Source organism: Leptonotus elevatus, chromosome 1 (genome assembly GCF_054856555.1).
Source record: "Leptonotus elevatus isolate MCC_2025b chromosome 1, RoL_Lele_1.0, whole genome shotgun sequence".
Lineage (NCBI taxonomy): Eukaryota > Metazoa > Chordata > Actinopteri > Syngnathiformes > Syngnathidae > Leptonotus > Leptonotus elevatus.
Window position 1 is genome coordinate 1,304,906 of NC_141239.1, and position 10,362 is coordinate 1,315,267.

At 38.4% G+C, this 10,362-nt stretch overlaps 1 protein-coding gene across 1 annotated transcript; it reads left to right on the forward strand.

The window, feature by feature from the left end:
- The first annotated feature begins 2,140 nt into the window (after positions 1-2,140).
- prkab2 (protein kinase, AMP-activated, beta 2 non-catalytic subunit) lies at positions 2,141-10,160 on the forward strand. Its single transcript, XM_086091500.1, has 8 exons — positions 2,141-2,243; positions 3,955-4,134; positions 4,218-4,375; positions 5,759-5,852; positions 5,967-6,081; positions 6,808-6,941; positions 7,037-7,105; positions 8,970-10,160. Exons 2-8 carry the CDS (start codon positions 3,976-3,978, stop codon positions 9,048-9,050), a joined length of 810 nt encoding a protein of 269 aa, XP_085947626.1. The 5' UTR covers positions 2,141-2,243; positions 3,955-3,975; the 3' UTR covers positions 9,051-10,160.
- Positions 10,161-10,362: the final 202 nt, after the last annotated feature.

Genomic DNA, 10,362 nt, shown 5'->3' on the forward strand with positions numbered 1-10,362 from the left:
TCGCCTGACGCCCCGAATTTTTTATATTTTCTTTCTTCTTTTAAAATTCATTAGTTTTAGTTGGTTTCAGTATTAATTTTAGTTTAAAAAAAAGTGTATTACTTGTGCGCAATATTTAACTCATTCACTGCCATTGACGGCTATAGACGTCCAAAATTCATTTGAACTATTTCTATTAGTTTAACATTTTTATTCCACTTTTGTTAACAAAGAACCTAGAATTTTAAGCGGTTTAGAAGATGGATGGAAAAAAGAAAAAGATTACTTCTAAATTAACTCATTCACTGCCATTGACGGCTATTGACGTCGAAATTCATTTGAACTATTTTTATTAGCTTAACATTTGGTATGAAAACCTAGAATGTTTGTTATTGTACATTTAGAACAGATATAAAATGTGTGATTAATCGTGAGTTAACTAGTGAAGTCATGCAACTAATTACGATAAAAAATTATAATCTCCTGACGCTCCTAGTTTTTAATAATCTTTTCTTTCTTTTCTTTTTTAAATCGCGTCAGGCGATTAGAATTTTCAATCGTAATCGTTAACTCACGATTAATCAAAAATTGTACATCTGTTCTAAATGTCAGTTTTAATAATCTTTTTTTTTTTTATCGCGCCAGGCGATTACATTTTTTAATTGTAATTAATCGCATGACTTCAATAGTTAACTCACGATTAATCATACATTTTATATCTGTTCTAAATGTACAATAAAACAATTCTAGGTTTTAATACCAAATGTTAAACTAATAAAAATAGTTCAAATGAATTTTGACGTCAATAGCCGTCAATGGCAGTGAATGAGTTAATTTAGAAGTAACCTTTTTCGTTTTTCCATCCATCTTCTGAACCGCTTTGCCTCACTAGGATCACTTTTTTTATTTTTTTCCCCGCGGGTAGTATTTTATTTTGAAACGGCTTGGTCAGAACCCTCAAAAAGCCCAAAATGGGTCACAATACCGCTTAGGGGTTTTAAGTTGTTTGTTTAGCATGTTTGAAAACCGCAAGATGTTGCAGAGGTACGGTGGCCCTGAAGTGCAAAATGCAAAAACAAAAAAGTGTGATTACGTTTTGTTGTTTTGTTTTTTGTTGTTGGATTAAAAAAAAAAATTGCTGTCGTGTTTCGTTTTTGTGTTTTTTTTTTGGGTTTGTGTTTTTTGGTTTGCAGTCGTGTTCACTTTTTTGTTTTTGCGTGTTTTTGTTTTCAGTACAGAGGAGTCGACACACTCAACCAAATGGCCATCTCGAATAACAATTTGATTTATTGGCAACCGTTTTAACTTCTTAAACAAAGAACACAGGTTACACAACAGAACATTTAGTAGCGCTAGTTTTTTTCTTTCATAAACAGAATATAATCTCATTTAGTTATTGTAATAAATTAGATATTTATGACATGTTAATGCACATTCTCCGCATATCTTATTGGTGTTGATTTTTTTTTCTTCTTTGCAATGTGTTTGAGGTCCTAGAACACGGGTGTCAAACAATTAAAAATACAAACGCAGTTGAACAGCATCAAGAAACAAAAAGAAAATTAAGAGAGAGAGAGAGAGGAAAAAAAGTGAGTTTATCACTCAAAAGAACGGCTGCACGCTGCAAAAAAACAAAACCTTTTATCGGAATGGCTTGATCGTGACTTTTTCCTTCTACTCTCTAATGTGGCTCCAACTTAACAGCAGCGTGGAACCACACTGCCCCTCAGTGGCCAAACCAGGTACAACATGAACAGCGCTCCAAATAAAGGCACACACAGACAAAGACAAGACAGTATAAAATAATTACAATTTTCACTATTATTTGAGAAAAATCGCATTAGGAATGGTAAACCAAAAAGAGTATTTGTGCATAACAAATGAATTAAGCCATTTTAATTTTAAAATGTGGAGCCTCTCAAGAGAGCACCGACATGCACCAACTGCGTCTTTATCACTGATTGTACGTTAGCATTGCCGCCATATTGGATGTTGCGCTCATAGGAAGACCTAACGTGTAATTTGCCCCTTACATAATTTTGCCAATGGAAGTTTTCTCACGTTGTGGCTAATACGTAGCCACCCCCATTACACCTCTACGCTTACCCTGCCACATACAATATGGCGGACGCGAGCACGTATCAAAGCACCGTGCGAACCCGCTCAAAGTGGTATCTATTTATACATCTCTATGGCGGAGAGCGCGAGGGTTCTCCGCTAGTCAGTTAAAGACAGGACGGTGATAAAAACACCAGCTGGTTGAGGTGAGTTTGCGACCTCTTTTGCAACAAATGTTTAGTAACTAACTTTCCCCCGCGTTGTCACGCACTAAATGTGACACTGCGACCGATGACCACCACAAAAGCACAAAAGGTAGCGGGTGACACATTCTGTGGTTTCGGCTAGCCGCGCCACAAGGAGCAGCTAAAAATACTCATGTGGTCTGCGTGATGTGTGGAGGTTACAACGCAACAATCGACTGTCGTTTATATCGGTTGTCAATCAATTTTAACTATTTTTATTAGCTTAACATTTGGTATGAAAACCTAGAATTTTTGTTATTGCACATTTAGAACAGATATAAAATGTGTGATTAATCGTGAGTTAACTAGTGAAGTCATGCAACTATCTTCTAATCTTTTTCTTCTTTTTTTTTTTAAAGAAAAGATTATTAAAAATTGGCAAAAAATAATTACAATTATTATAAAAAATGTTTTAAAGAAAAGATTATTAAAAATGAGGGGTGTCAGGTGATTACAATTTTTAATCGTAATTAATCGCATAACTTCACTAGTTAACTCACGATTAATCAAAAATTGTACATCTGTTCTAAATGTACACTATTTTTTTCTAGGTTTTCATACAAACAAACAAAAAGTGGGGAAAAAATGTTAAACTAACAGAAATAGTTCAAATGAATTTTTGACGTCTACAGCCGTCGATGGCAGTGAATGAGTTAATGACCGCTTTCAAGAGGTTGAGCAATTTTTAGGTGACAACTTGGTCTCACGAGGTCAAAATGAGAACAGCGTGATGAAGAGGACTGTTTAAGAAAGGTTTCGGTCCATTTATGGATCAAAAGGACTTGGACAATATTTCCCAACAATTATTATACATTCTTAAAAAAAGAAAACTGAAATAAGCCTTCAGTAAGCATTTCCACTCATGTATATTCCCAAATTATATATATATATAAAAAATAAATAAAAATTGTTGAGAAATCATTTCTTTGATTTCTGCGTGTTCAAATAAAATTCAAAGTTGAAGTCTCGTGGAGAAGTTTTGCTAGCTTTATTTCAGAATCTGAAAGACATCTCTAGAACCCGGCTCAAATAGCCCTGATCCAAGAAGTGTAACATTTTCAAAATCCACTCACACATTTATACCTAACAGTTCCCACCCCCTTTATTGACAAAGAGGTACCTTTTGCCTCCAGGCATTTCCTGTCAAGACAAGAGTCTTAAAAGTCTACACATCCCCCAGTCTTATCTTTCCTCAGTCCCTGTGTTGATCAACTCAGAGGATGTGGGTAAACAATTGGCCCCCGGAGCCTCCCGACACCAGGGACTCACGCAGACGGCCCTTTTGTTCAGACACCTCTTATTTAGATTAAATCAGACACCTTACTATGACAGGGAAGAGGACAAAGACTATAGATAAACTAACATATGTGGGGAACAGTTGTAACATATCTAACTAAAATCAAAAACACTTTGAAAAATATAAATTGAAACAGAAAAACAATGTTAATAATCCAACAAAATCTTGGGGTGGTGGGGGGGGGGGTAGTGGTAATTGGTGTCAAGGAAGTATATTGAAGTTCTTAGTTTAGCCTGGTTTGCTAGCTCAAGTTACAAAATCTTTGCTTGAAAATCACTTTTTTTTTTTAATGATCTCATAATCAGTTAGCCATTTATTTGATATTAAAGTATTTTGGTATCGTGGTTCATTCGTTCATTCGCCGTTTCCTTTCAGTGGTGTAAATAGTGTGGCGCGATGGGCAACACAAGCGACAGGGTGTCCGCCGACCGCCACGGTGCCAAAGCTCAGCGTTCCGACAGCGGCGGGGGCCACAAGGACCTCGAACCCAGCGGCAAGATGGTGGACAGCACGGACGACCCCAACATCTTCAACACGCACGGGCTGGAGTCCAAAGTACTGCCGGGTCGCGCAAGTCCTGCATGACGGACATGAACGTTCCTTTTTCATTGCGGTTATTTTTTTATTTACAATTGCAGGTGTTGGGAGAGAAAGAATTCATCCCGGATCTGGACGACCTGGTGAAAACGGGCCCTCAGGCTCGTCCCACGGTTATCCGATGGACTGGAGGAGGGAAGGAGGTCTACATTGCTGGCTCCTTTAATAACTGGAGCAACAAGATACCGCTCAATAAAAGGTAAAAAAAAAAATATTTTTTTTTTCTTACATAGCAACAGGAAATGTTTTTTCAAATGGAGCCATGAGTGATGCAATAAACGAAACGATCAACTGATGAATGAATCCGTACGACTTGACCGTCATGGCCGACGCAATTCTTCTGCGCCGAAGCATTACAGCGATCCATTTTTCCAAAACAGGCTTACATAAATGTATCTAAAGTACCTCGTTTCACTCATCATTGTCGAAGAAAAACCATCCAGACTTTTAAATCTTGAGGCAACTTAATGATGCGCGGCTCCCGCGGAGTTTTACAACATTTTCCAGACAATCAAAAGTATCCAAGACAGTTAAAAGATGAGTTCTAACGTAACTATATTCATTTTTTTATTGTCTAAAAGAAACCGTCCAACACCGTTATTTGTTTTCAAGCTTTCCAATCCTTTTTTTAGATTAATAATGTGAGGGGATAGACCAATTTCATGGATAAAAATAAATAAATAATGAAATTGCCCATATTTTTATGCATGGGGTTCCCGCCCAAAAGCGAAAATATGATACAGCATTCCGTTACTATATTTACAGTTCATTGTTCACGCCACCACTATATTGTTTTATCTTTTCTTTCACGTGATGACTTTTTGATGTTTTTTGGGGGGAGGGGGTGGTTGATTTTTCTCCGTTTTTACAGTATACTAAATTACTGTAGTGCCCTCACATGTATTGTGAAGCATTTTATTGGAGTTAAAAATCATTCAATTCATAAACGACTTCGTTACCACGCCTCAAAAGCAGAGACACTTTTGGGCTCAAATCCCACAAGTGTCGTGTTTTTCCGAAAAACCGTGAAAACTGTTATTGTAATTGTATATATATATATATTTTTTTTTAAATAGACATACTGTGTACATCATTGTTCGTTTTGCTAATACAGTAGCATAATGCAGTGATTATTGTCCATAGGGGGCATAAAAAACAAAAACAAAACTTGTATGGATAGAACTGATGCCACTGAACATTTTTGAGTGGTTGGATGTAAATAAATAAATAAATAACTGACCTCAAAATTAGAGCCATTATTGGGTTTAATTTCTGCAAGTCTACTTAAAAATAAATAAATAAATAACACTCCCGAGTTAAAGGCACACACACACGACAATTTGTAAAGTATTTTCTATATACATTTTATGCTTCTAGTTAGCTTTTTAATTAGCTTTCTTTTTACAATGCATTTCAAAAGTGTGTTTGAGTTTGTTTACATGAGTTTCAAGTATGTTGGAAGGGTTAAAAAAAAAAAAAAAGTTTGCTATATTTTCCTCTATTGCCAAATGGGGCTTCACTCTCCATCATTGTAACTGCTGATTCGTTATCGTAACGCCGACGTCTTGTTTTGTTTACAAAGCCACAACGATTTTGTGGCAATCCTGGACTTGCCTGAAGGCGAGCACCAGTACAAGTTTTTCGTGGACGGGCAGTGGGTGCACGATCCCTCGGAGGTACGTTTGATTTCTTGCGCCTCGCGGCCCCGAAACGACTCATTTTGATGAGAGGTGCTTCATTATTTGCAACGGGTTTTAAAAGGCCACGCCCACGTTTGTCTTTTTTTGCAGCCGGTGGTGACGAGTCAGCTTGGCACCATCAACAACTTGATTCAGGTGAAGAAGTCCGACTTTGAGGTGTTCGACGCCCTGCAGGTGGACTCGCTGGAGTGCTCCGACTCATCGGGTTTGTTTGTTTTGTTTTCTTTCTCCTTTCACTTATTGTGCGAATGCTGAATGCATTGATATGTTTTTGTGATTTGTATTCTCCGCCATTTTTTTTGCAGTGTAACAACGCCCGCATAATAACTTCCAATAGACAGCGCTCAAATTTGCTTCAAACATTCACGCCATCCTGAGAATATATCGTCTGATTCCACATTGCTTACAAGTTGCACAATTTAACGTTAAATATCTTAACTTATATTAATAACTTTTTCCACGCCCACTTCCATATATACAACTTTATCAATCATCATTACGAGCTGTCTTGATACCGTTCAGTGGCGCAGTTGTTAAAGTGCATTGTCCAGTAACCCGAAAGGTCGCGGGTTCGAATCCCACCTTCGACTGTACATTGCAAATATATCCATGGCCACTATGCCAAGCGATAGACGTGAATACCAACCGACTACCATATCAAGAAATGCATGATAATTTCACTGAAATGATTAAATGCATGCTTTCAGAATCTGATGACACTTATAATAAAAAACAAAAACAAAAAAAAAAACGCTATTTGCCATGATTTCAAACAAGTCGAGTTAGCTCAATGGCTAGAATTGCCGTCCAGTAATTGACTTCATGCAAATCTTAGCATTCCCACGCAATTTCTGCAGAAATTGCACTTTGTCTCGCTTCAAGAGGAGCTGAAGTCAAACGTTTTCTTTTCAAATCATACACAATATTGCAGATCTGTCCAGCTCCCCTCCGGGTCCGTACGGGCAGAGTCGATACGTGTTCAGACCCGAGGGGCATTTCAAAGCTCCGCCCATCCTCCCCCCTCATCTCCTCCAGGTCATCCTCAACAAGGACACCAACATTTCAGTAAGTGTCGACTTGCTTATCTTTCGGGGCGGCTTTTTGTGTCGGCTGTGTGATGACGCGTGCCCCCCCCCCCCCCCCCCCCCCGTTCTTGTCAGTGTGACCCGGCCCTGCTGCCCGAACCCAACCACGTTATGCTCAACCATCTCTACGCGCTCTCTATAAAGGTGAGTCTGCACTTGCACAGCCAGTGTTGGTCGTAATAAACGAGGAAAGTTTCAGTAGCGCTGCGGCTGGGGAAGGAAAGTCCAACAAGTTGACTTAAAAAAATAATAATAATAATAAAAAAAAAATAATAATAATAAAAATAATAAAAAAAAAAATAATAAAAAAATAAATAAATAATAAAAAAAAGTCTGCCTGGAAGCCGCCGTCCGACACGCACGCACGCAGTGGACTTGAAGTTATTGCGCTCGTTGTAGCTAACGGGCGTGCAGTATATGTGAACTAAATGGCAGTTAGCGTTTGTTTACCTTAAATGGTCATCGCTAGCATGCTAATGCTAATCACGATCGCTCGCCCGTTTAAGCGTAGTCTAATTGATGTTGGTTTTTAGCGCTGTCAAAATGAATCGATTGTCAAGTAATCGATTTATCAAATTAATCGCCGACTATTTCAATAATCGAGTCATCGTTTGGAGACATTTTTTTAATTTGAAATGGTCCAAATCTGATTTTAGCACATCAACAGTAATTGTTCACGGATTTTTTTATAGTCCTTCATGAAAGAAGAAAAATTTGCAAACATCTGTTTTTACTTTGGAAAAAAATGACAGAACCAGTAAAACATTAAGTTAAATTTTTTTTAATACGAGATGTGCACCTTCTATCATATTAGTGGTGTATTTTCAGTGCCTTAAGTGGGAGCGACATTTGTCGTGTGGAGGTTGTTTGGTTCCAAGAGGTCAGATATGATAAAGCAGACGGCGGTTGGATAATATGAAGCGGTTGCGTATTTTGTCAAGATACAATCCGCGGTGGTTCATTTGTCGTGACTGGCAACTCGCCACCTAGTTGACGGGACTTTATGATGCTAACCGGCCGCTAAGTGGTCTTGCACGTTGCGAGCGCGCAGTGGCCTAAAAGTGCACATTTGTGTTATTCATAATTGCTTGTAAATGTCTACAAGCATTCACGGCGAATCGGAGACATTCACGGCAAAATAACATTCACGGCAAAATAACGTTCGCCGGAGGTTTGCCGCTTACGGCAAACTGACCATTGCCTCAACAATCACAAGCTAACGCTACAACATCGTCTCTGTAGTAACGTTATGACATTTTTTCTTACGGTAAAACGTTTTGCCACTTTTCCACATATTCAAATAGTTCTCAAATGTGTAAAAGACATTTATTAGTATTTTTATTTTCTTCGGCTGCCATGGCCAGCCGTTTCCATTCATAACATTAGCACATGGCTACCATGACCCAAATCACTGCCCCTTCGAGAAAGAAGGGTGTGGCCTAGGCGTGGCCTGGTGCAGCTATTTACATAAAAGTGACACGCCCCTAAAACCGACTGTTTTGAACAGAGCGTTTTTTGGCTGATTAAAGGAGAGCAAAAAATATTCAATCCAAAGTCAATTTTGACGAATGCATGTCACAGACATGTCTTTTAACACACTTGAGAGCTATTTTAGTATGTTGAAAAGTTGAATAGGAGACCTTTAAATGGTCGTCCCTAGCGCGCTAATGCTAGTCGCAATTGCTAACTGTTTATCATAGGCTAATTTTGATGGCGATTAATAATGCTCGTGCACAGAAGATAATCAATAATGAGTAGTCGCATTCGGTTTAACCTTAGTGGATTACAATAAATAAATAAATATTGGGGGCAGGAGGGCGGACGCGATTACTCGATTATTTGATGGAATAATCGATTTAAAAAATATTCGATAGTGACAGCCATAAATAACGCAAACCCGAAGAGGTCAATTTGCCTCAAAAAGATTTTTTTAGCAGTCTGTTTTGTCCTTTTTGTGTGCGTGCGTGTGCGTGCATGTCTTGCTGAGCTCTCGCTGTTCTATTTTCAGGACGGCGTGATGGTGCTGAGTGCCACCCACCGGTACAAGAAGAAATACGTGACCTCGCTGCTCTACAAGCCCATCATCTAACCTTCACGTCCGCTGCCGGCGCGAGAGCTTTTCCTGACGTTTAGCGGCAACATCTTGCACTTGAAACACGTTCGCGGCTTAAAGGCAGCGGGCGCGGCCTCGCGTCTGCATTTTGGGCTATCGAACACAGAATGTAGCAAAGCGCAGCCGCAGTGTGACGACGACGGCGGCGGCGACGGCGGCACTTTGACTGAATCACTGTGTGTGCGTGTTGAATGTTTTGCTGCACGTTGTGATCATATGCATGTCAGTGTGATCCAAGTTGTTTTTCAAAGATGTTGAATAAGTTAGGGCTCGCCCGATAGGGATTTTTTTTCTGTGTTGTGGGCAAAATAAAAAAAATCCTTTGTTTATCGTTTAACAAGTGCAAAAACAGGCAAAAAAAAGAAGAAAAAAAAAGAAGCTTGAAGTGATGAATTTAGCTGTAGATTTAGGCCATGAATGTATGCAGTACATAAGCAACGCAAGTTATTTATTCACGATGCCCTTAAAAGTTCAATCACATTTCTTCTACTCCCATTATTTAGTTTTGCGTGAAATGATGCCTTCAAAATAAAAGAACAGACGTCATATTTGACAGAGTTGCACTTTGATGGACTGTAATGGTCATATGAGAGGTTTGACTGTTTCATAAGAAATGTCAAATGATATTATTTTGAAAAGGCCCCCTATTGGCCGATGCTCAAACGTGCATTCAGTGGATAAAGAATTGAACTCGAACGTCAAGTGCAATAAGAAGTCTTGTTGTTTCGCGCAGTGACGCCAATTCAGCATTTCTCGTTCAGATTGACCAAATGTGGAATGTTTTTTGTCCATTGACGAAACTGAATCAGAATCTTTTATCTATGCAGTCGGTGTGTGTTTATTGTATTTATTCAACAAGATGGCTGCCAAGTGTGCGTTGACAACGAACCAGATGGCAAAACTTGAATTTTACAGTCATTTTACGGATGTCTTGAAATGCTTTGCGGTTCAAGTTGTTTGCACAAAGTTGTACTTGTTGGGAAAAAAAAGGAAATAAGATGAACTTTTATTAACTCAGGTCTTTCTGGGATATTTTCTTGTCGGGCATGCATTGTGTTTTTGGAAAATAAAAACATGCGTTACAGACACCGTATTCAATTATTTGTATTTCTATCATTTAAAAAAAACATTTTTTATCTTGGTAATCTAATGTAAAATATTGAATTCCTTAAATTAGTTGACATTTAGTTAAACTTGAAAATATACGTTTGTTTTTCCTCAGCAAATTCTTACCCAGTTAATCATAATTAGTCTAAAATGGTCATTCAATAGTTGGTTTGAATTACAA